The sequence below is a fragment of the Prionailurus bengalensis genome, chromosome A2 (genome assembly GCF_016509475.1).
Source record: "Prionailurus bengalensis isolate Pbe53 chromosome A2, Fcat_Pben_1.1_paternal_pri, whole genome shotgun sequence".
Lineage (NCBI taxonomy): Eukaryota > Metazoa > Chordata > Mammalia > Carnivora > Felidae > Prionailurus > Prionailurus bengalensis.
Window position 1 is genome coordinate 75536094 of NC_057348.1, and position 19917 is coordinate 75556010.

The following is a 19917-nucleotide window of genomic DNA, read 5'->3' on the forward strand; positions in this document are numbered from 1 at the left end:
GCCGCGAGACTGGCCCTCCCCCAAGGGGGCGGTGCCTCGAGGCTCCCTGGACTCTGCGCGCAGGCCCAGGGCCGCGAAGCGCGCCCGCCCTGGAACCGCCGGTTTCCTGTGCTTCCCGAGGTGAGGCCCCCCCTGCCCGGTGCTGCTGCGCCTGCCCGCTGAGTCTCCGGGCAGCGCCCTCCGCTGTGGGTGCGTTTGCCACTTGCAGGTTTGATCGCAGCTCTCCTGGGCTCGACGCCTTCCACCGCGGGGCCTGATTTACAGCATAAAATGTGTGCTCCTCAGGTTGGAGTGGAAGGCTCTCTGAAGCCCAGCCTCAGCCTGTCTCCAACATCGGCACCTATCCTGGCTCTTCTCCTCCTCTTCTTTCTTTGCCTTCTCCTTCTTCTATTATTTGGAAATAATTTTAGACAGAGCTCCCATACACCCTGGCACGACCAGATCAATAGGCTTATTGGAAGGATGAACTAGGGTATCTACCATGATTACTTTTGAAATCTAGTCAGTTAATAAACGACTACTTTCAAATCGAAAAAAAAATGCTAACTTCCCTCAAGTTTTATTAGTTTCCTACAATGAATACTTTTCAGAGATAATGTTTCTGAGCCATCCTTAGCCACCCTCTCTCCGGTGGTCTTGCTTTTTTCCCCCCATTGCCCCGGTAATGAAGTTCTTTCTCTTCGCCATTCGTCAGAGTGAGATTGGCTCTATTTTGAAAAATAGGGTGAGTGGCTGGCTTGATCTGGGAATTTTTTGTGTCCACTTTTTACTGGGGAAGAATTCTCTAGTAATATCTATGGCTGGAGTATAGGTTGTGTGCATAACTTCCCTGTTCTTAGCAAGTTTCACGTGGGTCGCTCTGTTCTACCGAGGTGGCATCTTTCTTGTGACCTTTTTATTTCTGTGGTTTGCAGGAGAAATAACTACCAGTACTCCCTACTAGTGTTCATCTCAGTTCTGAGCAGCCTGTGGGAACACACCTCCCATCAGCCCTGCCACACTCACTGTTTGTCTTTCCAAAATGCTTAGCTCTTTCTTGATGTTAAGCTGTTAGTTACCTGATTTCTGGAGTCCATCTCACAAGTTTTTGTGGTTTCAGCCCAGAAAGCCATCTGGTAAACCTCTGGGGAACCTAAGTTTTCCTGTGGGCTCCTGTTGACAGACAACAACACAGGTGTCACAGAGGAGGTGTCACAGACTTTCCTCTTTAGGGATCTCTTTCTAATGCCAAATAGTGGGTTGGACCAAAGAACAACTCAGGGTCAATTTATTGACAACCTGATCTGGTGAAATAGTAGTTACTAGAAATATGTGACAGTCCTTTTAAAATGCCAGATGGTGATGTGCAGGGATATTATATATACTTCATATGTATCCTTAATAGGGGAACATCCTATTAAGAAACCATTCTATAAGTAATCCTCATCTATTTGGTTCACTCCGGGAATGAGGATCCTGTCTACAAAGGTCCATGGTATCCCTTCACCTTTTAGTTATTTCCTGCATCCCAAGTATGCCCACATTGGCTGGAAATCTTTTGTTAATAAAATGTTTTGCTTACCCCAAAATACATCATTGAGCCAGCACCTACATAAAGATATTAGCAGGTGCCACAAATATTCATGCACTAATTTCAAGCAAACTCTTCACATACTTTTGCTACTTAAGGGAAAACATCATTGATACATCAAGAAGTTCCGGTCTATTCTGAAATAAGCACAAACATTTACCAACGATCAAGACATGCAAGGCAAAAGGTGAAATCAGGTTTTGAAACATCACTCCCATTAACTGCAAGAAGCTTAAATGTTGAAGCTTTGAAACATAAACTTGGTGAGCTTTTGCCTTGGGTCTTTCCAGAATGGACTTCAAGGACAAATGCACTCTGACAATGTTACTTATAAGGGATTGTGATGATTCTGGAACAGTACAGAAGATCCTACAGCATGCTAATGCATGTAGGCTTTATAGGAAAACTTCTCAAAGTTTAAAATGGGAAGGTTTGGGGGCACCTGGGTGGTTCAGTCAGTTGAGCGTCTGACTTCGGCTCAGGTCGTGATCTCACAGTTCGTGAGTTTGAGCCCCCTGTCAGGCTCTGTGCTGACAGCTCAGAGCCTGGAGCCTGCTTTGGATTCTGTGTCTCCCTCTCTCTCTGCTCATCCCCTCCCCCTTTCTCTCTCTCCCTCTCTCTCTCTCTCTCAAAAATAAACACAAAAATTTGTAATAACTGACTGGGTGGCTCAGTCGGTTAAGCGACTGACTTCGGCTCAGGTCATGATCTCACGGTTATGGGTTCGAGCCCCACGTCAGGCTCCATGCTGACAGCTCAGAGCCCAGAGCCTGCTTCGGATTCTGTGTCTTCCTCTCTCTCTACCCCTTCCGCACCCACACTCTGTCTCTCTATCTCTCTGTCTCTTGAAAATAAACATTAAAAATTTTTAATAATAAAAAGAAATAAAAAATAAAATGGGAAGATTTACAACAGATGAATGACATAAAAAGGTTGCAATTCTTAAGTAATAATAATAAAACTAATGTGACATCGGTGTGACAATTGGAATAAATGTAGTTGGGGAAGTGAAACCAGAGATAATAAGATCGAAGTCCATTGCAGCAATCCAGGAGGGCTGGGCTAAGGGCCAAAGTGAAGGCAGAGATCACAGTTAAGGGGCAAAAAAGACTTAGGAGACATTTGGTGTTAGTATCAACAGGATCTGGGAAGTAGCACTTTGCAGGGATGAGCAAGGAGAAGAAACCACAGAAAACTCTATAAAGTTTCCAATTTCAATGAGTGAATAATGAGAGATGTAAAAAGAGCTATCAGAACGGGAGGGAAGATCACAAGTTCAGGGATTTTAGGATGACAAAGTGGAAGGAGAAGACTAATGAGTCCAACCATTATTGACAGTTAAATCAGGGTTATTATGATCCATGTAATTAGTGAATCCCAAGGGAACAATAGGGCAAAAGTCCTTGAGTAATAGTAGGATGAAGCTTGCTCTGCATGATCAGTAATTTATGAATATATAATGCTTCCTACCTTAGGGCTTTTTCTAACTGCCCCCTCATACATTTTTGTGTGTGTGAAATTCCCATGAGGCAGTATTGGGTAGTGGGGGGTCTTTGTGACCTTGGTCAGGTTTCTTAACCTCTCTGTAGTCTGGTGTTGTTACTGGAGATAATAATAGAACCTATTTAATCACTTTTGTGAGGATTCAATGATTTAAATTATACATATGGCTCAGAACAGTCTTCAGCTTATGGTATACATTCAATAATTGTTATCTATTGTCAGGCAGAGATATAAAGCTAAAATATTTCAATTAGCACTCCTGTGTGGACACCTTATACATCAATCTATCTAAAACCTGCCAAAGTACCTTTCCACAAAGATTTCTATCACTGTTAAATTGAATGGAGACTACTGCTCTAAAGAAAATGCATCAAAGTTAAAAAAAAAAATCCTCCCCCTACTACAGGTGTATATTGACCTTGTGATAATGATGTACTTAGCTCCTGCATCATTTCTTCTTAAGGGGGTGCCATGCTTTCTCCTGTAATCTACTTGACATTTCTACCCTAAATGGCCCAAAGGAAAAATCATGTGGAAATAGAAACTTGAAGTCCAATTTCAAGATACATGCGCACATGTAATAATTAGTGAATTTTTTTTTAATTCTCCCCCAAATCTAGAATGAGTTGGAAGGATTTTTCACAGAGGGTGATGGAGTTACATCGGAACCCCTTGCTGGATTCTTCAGTGCTCTGGTGTGACGTTGTCCTGGCTGAAGCTGAACCTCTGGCCTTGCTCACAGGGAAATGGGGAAGGTGGTGAGTCCTCCTTATGGATGCGTATGTGGCCATGTTTACCTTTTGATCTAGCACCCCGATGATATTACTGTCAACATCTCTGCCTCTGCTCCCCACCTCATTATTTGTTTGACCCTGTTGATATTCATGAAATCTTTTCTTTCGTGAGAAGAGCAAGAGGACATTTGAGTTGGGGTAACCCAAGACAATGGAGAGAATGGGAGCTTCCATTTCCACTCTGCCCTAAGGAATGGATTTGAGTTCTCATGAGATACTAACCACCTTTGTTGCAGGAAACAGGATGCACCTCACATGGACAAACTGGAGAGGCATGAATAAACGTACTCCTTCCAGAGATGTGAGCAGAAATGAAGAAGCCAATAATGGATACTGATGAAAGCAGACTAGCAACACCACATCCAGGCATGAAGGAACAAAGGGAAGAAAGGACCTTAATGGAACCTGGGGACAGTGGGGCCACTCAGCAGGAGCTGTAGCCTAGAAGGTCTGCAGGCCATACTGGAATTGTGAAGACAAAGTAAGGAAGGGGTAGAAGATAAATGCCTCATCCTCACTCCTCCCTCTGGATGGACTCTCCTACTGGTAACTCCTAGTGGTCAAATCCAACCAGGAGCCCACTCTGATCAGGGCCAGCCTCCCAGTGCTCAGAGAAGGGCAAGGAAGAGAAGAACTGCAGATAAAACAACATATAGGGTTAGAGAAGCGGCAGAAACATATAGGAATGTCTGTCCAGAGACTTAAGAGATTCCAGACATGTTAGCCTGAGCTCACAGAAATATGAAAGACAGTTTGTGAGACTCTGGGCCTAGGCAGAACTGCTTTGTGGGTCAGCCAAGGAAGCGTAGCTGGATTTGGAGAGAAGACCATTCGTTCCGTCCAGCCTTGGAGTCCAGCAGAGCTCTTGCGTTTCAAGGACCATAAATGCTGGAGGCATCAGAGAATCTGGGGCACGGACATTAGAGATCTTGTGCCACTCTGTGGGAAGAAGATTTTGCCAACCAGGAGCGTGTGGTGGCTGCAGCTGATGGTCCCGTGTCTGGACTCACAAGAGGAAGGCTTCCTGGCCCTCAGCTCGGGGGACTGGAGCAATCATAAGTCGCTTAATAAAAACATACGTAGTATTTTTCTGTGTCTTGGGTCATACATTGTATTAGGGTTCTCCACAGAAACAGAGCCAATAGTATATATATGGAGAGATAGAGATTGATTATGAGGAATTATGGAGGCTGAGGAGCCCCGCTATCAGCCCTCTGCAAGCGGGAGACCCAGGAAAACCAGTGGTTAATTCAGTCTGCATCCCGTTTTTCATCCTGCCCAGTTTGAGGGCAGGAGAAAATGAGATGAGATGTGCCGGATTAAGCAGCGAGGCAGGAAAGAAAGGGAATATACTCCTCTCTCCTCTACCTTTTGCTCTGTTCAGGCTTTCAACAGATTGGATGGCGCCCACCCACCTTGAAGAGAGCAATGTACCCAGTCCACTGACTCAGATGCTAGTCTTGTCTAGAAATACCCTCACAAACACCCCCAGGAAATAATATTGTATCTGAGCACCCCGTGGTCAGTGAAGTTGACGTACAGAATTAACCATCACACGCATGCTTAAAGGATTTGGGTTTTTGGTTTTGTTTTTTTTTTAATTTGTCTTAGTTTAAGTGTCACTTATGTAGATCCATGGAGACCAGCTACACACTTACGCGAGAAAGAACACCTGGTGTGGAACTGACAGAGATTGGGGCAAAGGAGATTCAAAGGAGGATTCCTCAAGGAGATGGGATCTGAGCACTTACCCCAAGGAAGGATCACTTTTGGAGCACCCAAATGCTTACTTGTAAATTTTTTTAATGTTTATTTATTTTTTAGAGAGAGAGAGAGAGAGACAGAGTGTGAGTGGGGGAGGGGCAGAGAGAGAGGGAGACACAGAGCCCCAAGCAGGCTCCAGGCTCTGAGCCGTCAGCACAGAGCCTGACACGGGGCTCGAACTCACAAACTGGAGGTCATGACCTGAACCGAAGTCAGACGCTTAACCAACTGAGCCACCCAGGAGCCCTACCAAATGTTTATCTGTGACACAGAGGCCTCTGACGGCTGAGATCAGGGATGGTCCTGGGACAACCGGGGAAAATGGGACTCTGTTGGGAATGCCCACACTACACCATCCCACAAACATTGTAGGGCATCTGATTCCATGGTTGTCTATCATTTGTCCTTCTCTTCCCGATATCTACAAAGATGTTCAATACTCCAGTATTGAAAATTTGCACTTGCAGGGCATTGCTATTTGCACCTTATGAAATGCCACTTAATTTGTATATCAGCTCTCTGAAATAGGATCTCTTATTCCCATTTTGCATCGGAGGAAAACGAATTTCAGAGAGATACAAGGCCAATGTCCTGTAAGAAAAGAGACCTCAGGTACATCTCTAGATGATCTCTGGATGATCCAGATCTGGGCTAATATATTAACTATGAGCCATGTATGGCTGCTGAGGTGCAACTACTCAGAATCAGGATGTGAGGCAAGTGCTAAATACAAACCAGATTTTGAAGGGCTTCCTATAAATAAAAAAATGTGAAAAATCTCATTAATAATTTTTATATTGATTACCTCTTTAAATGATAAAATTTGGGATAGAATGGGTTAAAGCCTATTCTTAAATTCAACTTCACCTTTTTCTTTTTCCTGTTTTAATATGGCAACTAGAAAACTTTAAATTACATATGTGGCTCACCTTGGTGACACGCATCACATTTCCACTGGGCAGCACTGATCTAGAATTTCATTTGTGGTGAGTCATCTATTGTCCCAAGCTGCATAACGAGTTGCGCCCCAAATCTAGTAGCTTAACGCAATCATTTCATTATATCTCTCCATTGCATGGGTCAGGAAGTCAGGCGCAGGGTTGGGTGGGCAACTTCTCTGCACCAGGTGATGTGGACTGGGGTCACTTGGTGGTATCCACAAGGCAGCTGGGTGGTCTGGAGGGCCCAAGCAGCTTCATTTGCACATCTGTGCTTTGGCTGGAAGGCTGGGCTCCTCTGGGCTCCTCTCCCCTTCATCTCCATGTAGTTGCAAACATCTCCAGGTGTTCCCAGAGAAGTCGAACTTCTTCTGGGACTGTTCAGGCTTCAAGAGCTAGTGTTCCACGTGGCAGGGAATGGAGGCTTCTGACCTCTTTAGGCTTCCTTCTGGAAACTGGCAGTGTCATTTCTCCTGTGTTCTGTTTGTTGACACAGTCACAAATTCCACTCACAGGGAAGGGTGAGGGACAGAGATTCCACCTCATGATGGAAGCCATGTCAAGAACTTGTGTCCATTTTTAATCTAGCAAGTTAATCTAGGGCGGTGATTCTTTTTTTTTTTTTTCAATATATGAAGTTTATTGTCAAATTGGTTTCCATACAACACCCAGTGCTCATCCCGAAAGGTGCCCTCTTCAATACCCATCACCTACCCTCCCCTCCCTCCCACCCCCCATCAACCCTCAGTTTGTTCTCAGTTTTTAACAGTCTCTTATGCTTTGGCTCTCTCCCACTCTAACCTCCTTTTTTTTTTTCTTCCCCTCCCCCATGGGTTTCTGTTAAGTTTCTCAGGATCCACATAAGAGTGAAACCATATGGTATCTGTCTTTCTCTGTATGGCTTATTTCACTTAGCATCACACTCTCCAGTTCCATCCATGTTGCTACAAAGGGCCATATTTCATTCTTTCTCATTGCCACGTAGTACTCCATTGTGTATATAAACCACAATTTCTTTATCCATTCATCAGTTGATGGACATTTAGGCTCTTTCCATAATTTGGCTATTGTTGAGAGTGCTGCTATAAACATTGGGGTACAAGTGCCCCTATGCATCAGTACTCCTGTATCCCTTGGGTAAATTCCTAGCAGGGCTACTGCTGGGTCATAGGGTAGGTCTATTTTTCATTTTTTGAGGAACCTCCACACTGTCTTCCAGAGTGGCTGCATCAGTTTGCATTCCCACCAACAGTGCAAGAGGGTTCCCGTTTCTCCACATCCTCTCCAGCATCTATAGTCTCCCGATTTGTTCATTTTGGCCACTCTGACTGGCGTGAGGTGATATCTGAGTGTGGTTTTGATTTGTATTTCCCTGATGAGGAGTGATGTTGAGCATCTTTTCACGTGCCTGTTGGCCATCCGGATGTCTTCTTTAGAGAAGTGTCTATTCATGTTTTCTGCCCATTTCTTCACTGGGTTATTTGTTTTTCAGGTGTGGAGTTTGGTGAGCTCTTTATAGATTTTGGATACTAGCCCTTTGTCTGATATGTCATTTGCCAATATCTTTTCCCATTCCGTTGGTTGAAGGGCGGTGATTCTTATACTTTAGCTCACCTCAGAATCACCTAGAGAGGTGTTACAACACATTATCATTGGGTCCCACATCTAGAATTTCTGAATCGGTAGGTCTCAGGTAGAGCTCAAGAAGTTGCATTTTTTTAATGTTTTTATTCATTTTTGAGAGAGAAGACGTGAGTGGGGGAGGGACAGAGAGAGAGGGACAGGGGATCCCAATCAGACTCCACGCTGACAGCCGAGAGCCCATGAGGGGCTTGAACTCACGAACCATGAGATCATGACCTGAGCTGAAGTTGGACACTCAACCAACTGAGCCTGAGCCATGCAGGTGCCCCAAGAGTTTGCATTATTAATAAGGTCCCAGATGCTGCTGCTGCTAGTGATGATCTGGGAATCACATCTGGAACACTAGGAATCCATACGTCAATATGACCAACAAACAATCCCTGCCCACTCTGTCCCCTTTGCAATCTTCACCCTAAACCACCCCAATGCATTTCCATAGAGTATCATTATTTTCCTACTCTTCAGGGACAGAAATAAAGCTTATACAATACCAGACACAGTTCTTATTGACTCAGAGAACAGGTGAGGATGTGCTTGTCACCATGCACGACTGGAGCAGGCAGGAACTAACTAGTGGATTGTAAATGTCAGACACGAGTGCCTTAAGTGGCAACATTGCACAGATGTAAATAACTCACTTACTGCATTTGCTACCTTTGGCTGCATAATACATTATTCTGAAACTTACTAGATTCAGACAACACACATTTATCATCTCATAGTTTTATGTCAGGAATCCAGGAACAGATAAACCGAGTAGTTCCGGCTCGGGATCTCTCATGAGACTCCACTCAACACCAGCCAGGGCTGGCATCACCTCAAGACTCAAGTAGGAGAGGATCTGCGTCTGAGCTCATGCCAGGTCTACCGGCAGGTCTCAGAAGATCCACTTCCAAGCTCACTCATGTGGCTGTGAGAAAGTCTTGATTCTTTGCCACACGTGCTTCCATGACATGGCAGGTGGTTTCCTCCAGGGTGAAGGAATCCAAGAGACAGCAAGAAAGACAAAGAGTGCCCAGGATGGAAACCATAGTCTTTTTATACACTAACATTGGAAGCGATATCTCATTTCTCTGCCCTCTTTACTTCCTAAGAAGTCAATAGTCCATAACAGGGGAGATGACACAGGGGCAGTAATATTAGGCAGGGACCATTAGAGGCCGTCTTAGCTCTGCTGTCCGTGGTATTAAAAGGAATTCGTAGAACCCAACAGAGTGGTAAGTTGAGTACTGACTGTATCCTAAAGTTACACAATCAATCACAATCAATCTTGAAGTTACTTAGGACATTACCATATCCCCTTAAAAAGTGACTATATTTTTAAATTTTATTTTAGAGAGAGAGAGAGTGCATGAGGGGGGAGAGAGAGGCAGAGGGAGAGAGAGAGAGAACCTTAAACAGGCTCCATGCTCAGTGCAGAGTCCAACATGGGGCTTCATCTCACAACTCTGAGATCATGATGTGAGCTGAAATCAAGAGTTGGAGGCACAACTGACTGAGTCATTCAGGTGCCCCCAAAAGTGATATTTTTTTATTTAAATCCAAGTTAGTTAACATATAGTGTAATAATAATTTCAGGAATAGAATTTAGTGATTCATCACTGACATATAACACCCAGTGCTCATCTGGAAAAGTGCCCTCCTTCATGCCCCTTGCCCATTTAGCCCACCCCCCACCCAACACCTCGACAGCAACCCTCAGTTTGTTCTCTGTATTCAAGAGTCTCTTACGGTTTGTCTCACTCTCTGTTTTTATCTTATTTTTTATTCCCTTCCCCTATGTTCATCTGTTGTGTTTCTTACATTCCACATAGGAGTGAAATTATATAATATTTGTCTTTCTCTGACTGACTTATTTCGCTTAGCCTAATACAGTCTAGTTTCATCCACATGATTGCAAATGGCAAGATTTCATTCCTTTTGATGGCCAAGTAATATTCCATTGTATGTATATACCACATCTTTATCCATTCATCAGATGATGGACATTTGTGCTCTTTCCATACTTTGGCTATAGTTGATAGTGTTGCCAAAAACATTGGGGTGCATGTGCTTCTTCGAATCAGCATTTTCTGGGTCTATTTTTAACTTTTTGAGGACCCTTCATACTGTTTTCCAGAGTGGCTGCACCACTTTGCATTCCCACCAGCAGTGTAAAAGTGTTCCTCTTTCTCTGCATCCACAACAACATCCGTAGTTGCCTGAGTTAATTTTAGCCATTCTGACCAGTGTGAGGTGGTATCTGAGTGTGGTTTGGATTTGTATTTCCCTGATGATGAGTGATGTTAAGCATCTTTTCATGTGTCTGTTAGCCATCTGGGTGTCTTCTTTGGAGGAGTGTCTATTCATATCTTTTGCAATTTCTTCACTGGATTATTTTTTGGGGGGTGTTGAGTTTGATAAGTTCTTTATACGTTTTGGATACTAACCCTTTATCTGATATGTCATTTGCAAATATTTCTCCCATTCTGTCAGGTGCCTTTTAGTTTTGCTGATTGTTTCCTTCGCTGATTGCATATAAGTGCACCGCTATTTATCTTGTTCTGTGACAGCAGGATTATAAAATGGTTCTCCTATAGTATTTTAAAGTATTATTAATAGTTATAGAATAATAATGACAAGTTATTACAGGCAAAAAGAGGAATAAGCATCCATTTAGTTACTGACTTAATAATGACACAAAGTATGAGATTAACATTGACCAATAGCATCTAAGCCTCTAAAATTTATTTTTATATGAATCAACATTTTAGGTCTATTTTTAAGTTATTTGCACAAAGTTGCCCCTGGATTAGGAGAGTAAGTAATATTATCCTGAGTATGGGATGTCAGGCACTATGCCATTGTTTAACACCTGTTGCTATCTTGTTTCAGCTTTACCGAAACCCTATAGCATAGGACAGTGGGGATCAGAGATTATAAATACCTCATCCATGATTCCATAGTTACTAAAAAGTTTTGAACCCACATGCCCAGATTATTCCAAAACTGTTTTGTGTAAACTATGCTGCCTTGTCAACCGTAAGGGTTTGGTTATTTAAGTCAGTAAATTTAATATCAAAGGTAGCATTGTTATAAGCAAATCACAAGGGCATGTCAATTTCTTTAAAAAAAATTTTTAACATTTATTTATTTTTAAGAGAGAGAGGGAGAGAGTCAGAGCATGAGCCAGGGAGGGACGGAGAGGGAGGGAGATATAGAATCCGAAGCAGGCTCCAGGCTCTGAGCTGTCAGCACAGAGCTCAACACAGGGCTCGAACTCACGAACCATGAGCTCATGACCTGAGCTGAAGTTGGACACTCAACCTACTGAGCCACCCAGCCACCCCAGAGCATGTCAATTCCTATATCAGGTAAGTATCAGTTAATGCAATAAAAATAACAAAGACGGCCCACTTGGATTCTACTTATCTCAATCCAAGTTGGTTGTCTTGGTTATTTTTATTGATTTTAACTGATACCAGAATTGATTTTCATTATATAACACTACTTGGTCATAAAGGATGCCTTGAACAAGGTTAAGAATAGTCTCACATTCTCAAAGGTTTGGGCTGTAATATAGTCTGCCAGCATGCTTAGACTAAGTCCAGATGCTTTCCACCTTTTCCAATTTCTTTTTCTGCTTTAACAGATCCATGTCTGGAACGGATCTGGGAGGCATTCTGTTTCCTGAGTCCCTACTAAGTCTTAGTCAGAATCAAACCATATTAATGCTCAATCAATCCTGAAAGGACTTCCTCTAAGTCATTTGACTATCTAAGCTTGTTCTTTCCTCTAAATACCATGGCCAGCAGCCATAGCTTTACTATCAGTCATTTTCAAGAGGCATGTATCTCAGGTTGAGCATCGGTTGAATAAGTTAAGTCTCCTACAGTCCATATCTTCAGGTTCTCTGGACCTTGAATAGATAGTTTGGAGACGGAAGGAAATAACATTCTAAGATCAAAGCCTAGCAAGAGCAAATGCAAAGAGAACAGCCTGGATTACTGCATAGAGAAAGGCAATAGTTGTGCTTAGCAGAAGTATCTCCTGAAAAAGGGGTAGGAGTTGAGTGTTGAAAGGATTTTGGGGGTCAACGTGTGTAGAGCTATGGAAATTGAATATATTCTATAGTTAATGGAGAACAGATCACCGTTCTCTCAGAACAGGGGACACTGTCAATCTTCTACCTTTTCATGGAAAAACAATTTTGGTGATAATTAAGAGCAGAGCATTGAAACATTTGGAATCATGGTAGCAGTCATTCATTTGAATCTATTTTGTCACAATGGTAAAAAGCTGATTACAAAGCAAGCGACGAGGAGTGTTTAATGGATAACTCCACCTATGAAGCACACCATATCCAGGCAACAGACAGTAGTTAAAGCAACAAAAATTTCATTATAAAGAACTAACTCAGAATTGTCTATCTCTGAGTAATTTTGAATGAAGTGTACCCGGAATACATGATGGGGTATAAAACAGACCACTATTACTAGGAGGAAGAAGAAGCTCTTGATTTGAGCTCTATAGTCTTGATGGGCCCACATGTCAGGCCAGAGAGCTTTTGTCTGTTGGAGAATGACGCCCATCTGTATCAGGAAGAGGACCCCAACCGTTGTGATCATGATGACAATCATAGAGTAGTTCAAGATAATGAATTCTCTGCGGTTGATATCTTTGTAGAACTCAAAGCATCGTCGTTGTTTTGAGTAACTTGGATTTATACCATATTGTAAAAATAATATTGGCAAAAAAATGAGGCCGCTCATGGTCCAAATAACAATGCTTAAAACTACCGCATGGCACTTTTGCAACTGTTGCATTTGGAGCTTCTTAAAATAGATGAGCAATCGGAGTATGACAATGGCCACGTAGAAAAAAAAGGTGACGTACATATGACCATATAATATGCTGCTGACCAATCGGCAGAGAAAAGTTCCAAACTCCCAGACCTCTAAGATATAATAGCTGAGGCGGAATGGAAGGCTGACCAGGAGGACTGAGTGCAGCACTATGATATTGACAACGATCATGGCAATCATTGATTGGCTTCTCCTTTTGCACATCATACGTGACATCAGTACTGTTCCAGTAGTGCCTCCGAGCAAAACCACGCCATAGAGTGTTATCAGAATCGCCCTGCATTGTCCCTTGCAGTGGCCTTGGTCTGTGTTTGAGGCATTTGGCAGGGTGGTCATGCTGATGGGCTCCATGTCTCACCACAAAATGCTCTGAAGACCATAAACCCCTAAATCAAAAGTTTTGCAAAATTATAATGGATATAGTAAAACTACACAGCAACTGCACTTTAATAGTATTGAGTTTTGCAATCCCAGCCGATTATTTACAACCCTCAAGCTGTCTACCCAAAGTGGAGTCACTTAAGACTCCACTTAATTACCCAGACATACTGAAGAGACACGCTGAAGCTAAATCACAAAAATAAGTTTGCTTGAATATAAAATTCCTAACTGTACACACAGGTGTTCTATTCACAGGTATGTCTAAGCTCACATACCACGGCTGGGATTACTATGAGACATGTTAGCCACTGGCATAAAATTTAAGGAAGGGCCAAAAACTCAGTAATCAAAATAAACAATATTTCAATGCAATTAAAAAAACCCTCAAAATCAATACAAAAATTCATGATGAACAAGGTAACAAAAATTTAAACAGAGGCAGAGTCAGTATATACACAGCACATGCTCATATCAGATCTACAAGGGCCGTATCGTCAGGATCCAGTTTGAGATAACATAGAGAAGATCAGATCAATTGTGTGCAATTATTGTAAGAAGAGGCATTAGACAACATTTTAATATATTTCTGTTAGGGGCGCCTGGCTGCCTCAGTCAGTAGAGCATGCGAGTCTCTTCTTCAGGGTCGCGAGTTTGAGCCCATGTTGGGCATAGAGCCATCTTTAAAAAAACAAATAAATAATTTATAAAATATTTTCTACAAATTGCTTTTGAGCAGGGAGCAGCATCGACTGTGCATATTTCCTGCGCTCTCTCCTTCTTGCCAACCTTGAATCTTTTCCTCGTGTAAAGTTGGGGTTGGTGGGCGAGTTCTGTTTAGTTTTTATTTAAGTTTTTCAGGGATGGATGTGTAAGAAGCAGGGACAGCGTAGCAATCTGCCACCCTGCAGGTAAGTGCCAACTCTTGTCACTGAGTCGCTGTGGTGTGTGCATGAGTCACCCGGCTCCATGGAGCTCTGGCTGTAAAATGGGAAAATCATACAGCCTACGTTAGAAGATGACTGGGAAATTAAATGAGTCAGTGTGCTTGAGACAGCTTTATAATATAAGTACAGCAAAAAAGCCATATAGAAGTTATGATCCTCATCACAAAACGACAGAAACGAAAGGACATTTGCCTCTTTCTCCTTACCCTACACCTAGGCAGATATACGGTTGTATGACATAAAATTGTTGTGGCATCTGTAAGTATTTAATGAATATCTCAATAAAAAATTTTTAAAAATCCCTTTTGGCCCACCAACTTCCTGCTGAAAAAAATTTTTAATAAAAATAAATAAATATTTTTAAACCTTTGATTGGATCCCAGGCATCAACGGATCAGACTTCCCTGTCCAGAAGCATCTGTGTCCTTTTTCCTCATATGTCTCCTGCCCAGCTGGCCAGAGCAGTGTTTGAGCCTTTGTATCTGCGTGAGAAGTTATTCTACAGTGAATGTCTAAATATCTTAGAATTTTTCTTCTGCTACTCCGGAATCTCCTTGTAGGGAATAAGTAAATTTTTTTGTTTCCGAAGCATTGTATTGGACCTGGCATATTTAATGTGATCAAGTAAGATTTTATTATAACTCAAAAACATAATTAGAACTTGCATAATAACCTAAGTTTTATGTGCTGAAATACGCATTTTAACAAAGTGCATGTATTTAAAATACACAATGTTTATATGTTTTTTGGGTGAAACAGAATAGTTTTATATGATTTGTGAACAAATATGATACTAATTTACCTTTCAAATTTTGGCAGTCCTCAAGTCGAAGAAGACAAAATGCAAGTTTGAAATTATTTAAAGCGATAAAAACCTAAGTTATTTATCAGTTCCACAGTCTAAGTGGACACCGCTCTCAAGGCAGTATGACATTTGGAAACAGCATGAACTGCCACTTACTAGCTGCCTCATCACGGGACAAACGTTTAACCCTAAGGTTGTCTCTTCAGCTGTAAATATGGGAAGGAGAAGATCGATTCTGTAAGAAGTAAGTTAGAGTGTGTCTATAAAGAACCCAACGGATTCCCTGACATAGAATTTGTCATCAAAGTGCCAATGTCACTTTTCCCTCCATAACGTACACAAAGATACTCCATAAACACAAGAACCCATTCATTTGCAGTTACTTCTCAGAACTGACCCACAAAAAATGCATGGGGATTATGTTCCACTGCTTTCCTTCCCCCCTCCCCCGCCCACCGCCCCAGGACTTTATGGCACTGCCCACCCCCAACATGATCCTTTAACAGCTTATAATTTCTAGTTATTTCTTTGTTTGTTTTCTATGCAGAAACAAATGAGTACCCAGACTACTTACTTGTTCTTTTCCTCTTATGATTGGTTTCTGGTGGAGGACTCAGGCCACCCTGGTCATGTGTTGGTGACCTACATCTACAGTAAGAACCGTTTGCTTGAATCAAGACTCCAGTAATGGCACAGTCGAGAGGAATCTTGGGATGGATGGTGGATGATGAACGCGCTTTAGACTGACGGCCTCTGAAGTCTGGAACAGTCAAGATGGAGGGCCCAGATAAACTGCCTGGGCCACAAACGGATGTTTGTCTCTCCAGCTCGTGGTTAAACAGATTAAAAAAAAAAAAAAAAAAAAAAAAAAAAAAAAAAAAAGGATTCCTATAAGTGAAGACTTTCATTTTTACTATTAGTGATGTATTTGCGGAAATTTTTCTTAGTAACCTGAAAAACTTAAAGAGTTTTCTTTTTTCAAATGTTCCTTGTTATCATTCTGATATGTTTTACACTGTGACCTCATGGACTACTTTCTCTGAGACTTTCATGTTCTCAACCATATGCTCAAAATACAGCTCTGTGTTTCAATTTTCAGAGACTCCCTTCTCTCATTAACTGCATTTGGACATATGGTTCTTTCGAAGCTCAGACCTCTGGCGCTCTAACTGCTACAAGAGGGCTCATTTTGTTTTTCTCAAAAGTCTTTCCTTTTCTTACCTCAACCTCACTTCCTAACTTCATAGGCATCTCAAGCAGTGTTAAGTCCTCAAAGAATAATTTTAAGGAAGCATTGGATTTAGGACAGGTAAAGAGGCAAAGACCAACATGTCTTCTAGCAGTAGGCAAACCCAACCCCAAGTCATATTACTGTTCGGCTACAGGAATTCAGAAGGATACATAATATCACCCATATGGCATGTTCGGTAACGGATAAAATTCTCATTTACTTTGGAAAAACGAATGTCATCCCCCACCTGCTCCGTTTGCTAATGATCATCCAGCAATGTTTGTGGCCACAGAGATATAAGACAGCAGAATCTAAAGGCACTAGACCCATATGCTTAATTGTTTCAGGAAAAAAAAAAAAACAAACGAAACACCCCTTAGTAGAAGATGAGATTGCCAACTCTTATTACCAAAAGCAAATTTATACCAACTCAACTCCACTGGAAAATTTTCACATAGAACCAACATTTCAACCGGTTTTAAACACCTCTCCTTAAATCAAAGTAATTCAAAAATACAAATCTAGTTTGTATGCCTAGATTGATCTGGCAGGCCTCATTTTTTAGATAAAATGTGTTCCCAGAATGGGTAGGATAAAGGATGTTCCCATAGAAACTGTGCTATATTTAGAGGTTGCTTGTCTGCTGAAGGACTAACTGGGAGATGAGTTAGGTGTGACCAACAATGCAGGCAAAAATAAATTCAGTTATAATTTGAAACTATGGCCAGCCCACAAATTAAGTGTTCACATTGACGATGTAAGGATTTGAAAGTATTAAAATGTGTGTATATTGTATTTACACCACTGTGCAGACTATGTTTTTTCCCGTTATACCTAGAATTCAGCTCTGCTTTCCTTGAACGGTGCCCAGATTTTCAAGAAAAATAACAAAGCCTTAATATGAGAGCTTAGCAATCACCTCGTCCTAGTCCTCAAGAGTACAAACAATTATCTTCATTAACAGATGAAGCCGCCACAATGCAGAGAGTTTATAAAATCACCACAGGCAGCCACAGGACCACTTAGGGAGTAGCCAAGGGTGACAACCACAACCTCATTCCAAGCCTTCATACCCACAACACCACATTGTATGATGGTGAACTTGAGATACTTTCGGAGAGCGCCTTTCATAATCTATGGTTTCAGGTTCCATCTTCTTCCTTGCAATATCTGGAATCTTGTTTTTGGATTGAACCTCTGTGCTTAAATAAAAGTATATTTTAAAATTCTAGGAAGTTAAAATTCTTCTTTAAATGTAGTTCTTTGCCCCCAAATAAACTGTTAAAGTAAGGCATTAACCTTGGTGATTATCCTAAATCAGTTTGCAGAAGTCAATCTGTCCTGCGCAGGAGGGGCTCCAAAGTCGATGCTGCTGGAAATGCCGCCATCTTGCCCACTCTTCCCCCTCCATGGAAGATGCCATCTTAGAAGGCCATTGGTGGGTAATCCCTGCTCCTGGAATGATGTGGTCGGGGTCGCTGGTCATTCTATGGTTGGTTGTTAAATTGCTACTATGAAATATCCGTAGGAAAGTGGTAACAAAATCTGCAACTGCTAATTCCCAAACCTGTTTATATTCATAAGTTATTAACCAAGACCCCAAAGTGCCAGGCATGATGCCCTGTTTGACCCCAAACACCCAGAGGCTAGGCCCACCCATATACTGGAGGCAGCACCTGGGACTTGGACCTCTCCCAACTCTGGGCATCTGTGTTCTTGGTCCTTCTCTTTATCTCTGTCAGGTGCAACATAACTTTCTTCCATGGAGGCATGGGATTTGAAACCAGAAGGGTCCAGACAGAGCATCCCATCCCACCCCTCCATTTCACAGATGGAAAGGATTCGGAGGCCCAGGCAGGCCATTCTGTCCCTCTCACTTTTCCCCCTGTAGAAGGTGACACAGGGCAGCATTTCTGTGACTGAGGAGCATCAAACAGCATGTTGCAAGAAACTCATTTTTTAAAAATATTCTCTGGCATTTATTTCTAGTATAGCTATCATCTCAAATAATGAAACCAAAGTTGGCACACAAAAGTCCTGGATGTTGAGAGCCATGCATATTAGTATTCAAATATGTATAAATGTAGACTTTGTCCTGGCAGAGTGTTCTCTACACTTGATAAAAGGATAAATGATTTTAAATATAGCAAGAAAGATGGAGATTAGACTTTAAGAAAAAAAAAAACCCTAACGAAAGCAGAGATTTATGCTGGCCTTCCATTAACATGCTCAACCTTGACTTATGGACCACACCATGGATTTGTTTTTGCCCCTTGAGCCCACCCAGGTCTTCGTGCATTGTGCCCTTTTGCATCTGTGAGTTCCTCTGTCTGGTGTGATTTTTTTTTACTTCCACAGGGCAGGCTGCCTCTTATCATTCAGTTCTCAGGATTGATGTCACCTCTTCGAGAAAGCTGTATGTGACTGCCACAGTGCTAGGCAAATTCTAGGGACTACCACATGTCCTGTTTGAATCCTTTGCACATGATTTCCCACCAGATATTTTTATTGCTTAATTGAGCATCATAGTTTTACTGTCTGAGAGGATATACTCCTTCCAGTATCTCAGTGTACTTAGATTTGGACCTTTAGATTGAACAGGGCACCCTGACTGGCTTTTCAAAGTCTTGGGCAATGATTGTTAACAGGTAGGAGAATTAAAAGGTGCTGATTTGTTTGCCACTTTCTTAAAGATGTATTTCACCAGACCCTACCTGGATAGCTTCTTGTTCCTTCCCAGTGCCCAGAACAGTGCCTCGCACAGACACATTGAATGAATTCAACATTTGTTGAATGTGTAAAATACGTGATTTTCTAAGAGTGGCTGGGAAGAATCCTTTTGAAGATAATTATCCAATCATTAAAAAAAAATTTTTTTAATGTTTATTTATTATTGAGAGACAGAGAGACACAGAATGTGAACCGGGGAGGGGCAGAGAGAGGGGGAGACACAGAATCCAAAGCAGGCTCCAGGCTCTGAGCTGTCAGCACAGAGCCCGATGCAGGGCTCAAACCCACGAACCATGAGATCATGACCTGAGCCGAAGTCAGTGGCCTAACCAACTGAGCCACCCAGGTGCCCCTATCCGATCATTTTTAATTTGCACAGGAGTTCTGGGACCAAGGTAGAACATGATAGCTGGAATTGACCTAAAAGAGGCTCTACTAAATCCAAGTAGATCATTTCACAGGAGAAGAAACTGAGGCCAGGAAGGCAGCCTGAGTGAAGGCCACACATGCCCTATCCCTCCTCCTTTGCTGATCTGATCTGCTGCCCTGGACCATCATCCAGGCCACTACAACTGGAGGTTCCGCCATATTCCAAGAGTCTTGTCTGTTTTTAGATGACTGTGTCACTTAACACTTTGGAAGTGTTCCAGAGCATGAAGACATTCAATTGAGAATGAGGAAACATTACATCCAACGTACATTTTTCCTATCATCTTCTTAGCTTCAGATCTCCAAATGCTCCGTGTGGGTCATCTCTTGTGCTGATCTA

General features: G+C 42.1%; 1 protein-coding gene and 1 long non-coding RNA gene across 3 annotated transcripts; one reads left to right on the forward strand and one right to left on the reverse strand.

Moving 5' to 3' along the window:
- Positions 1-9: 9 nt before the first annotated feature.
- Positions 10-16285, forward strand: LOC122487732. Of its 2 annotated transcripts, XR_006298453.1 has the most exons (5): positions 10-120; positions 3694-3831; positions 14766-15006; positions 15202-15431; positions 15798-16285. It is a non-coding gene; the product is annotated as an uncharacterized LOC122487732 (long non-coding RNA). The 2 variants fall into 2 exon arrangements; XR_006298452.1 differs by lacking the exons at positions 14766-15006; positions 15202-15431; positions 15798-16285 and having other exon boundaries at positions 3694-4952.
- Positions 12389-15872, reverse strand: LOC122487731 (probable G-protein coupled receptor 141). The gene is made up of 2 exons (XM_043588553.1): positions 15762-15872; positions 12389-13443 (listed from the first exon to the last, which is right to left on the reverse strand). Exon 2 carries the CDS (start codon positions 13406-13408, stop codon positions 12521-12523), a length of 888 nt encoding a protein of 295 aa, XP_043444488.1. The 5' UTR covers positions 13409-13443; positions 15762-15872; the 3' UTR covers positions 12389-12520.
- Positions 16286-19917: the final 3632 nt, after the last annotated feature.

Excerpts from the sequence above, each read along its gene's own strand:
- LOC122487731 (XM_043588553.1), bottom strand. The coding sequence starts at position 13,408 with ATGGAGCCCATCAGCATGACCACCCTGCCAAATGCCTCAAACACAGAC.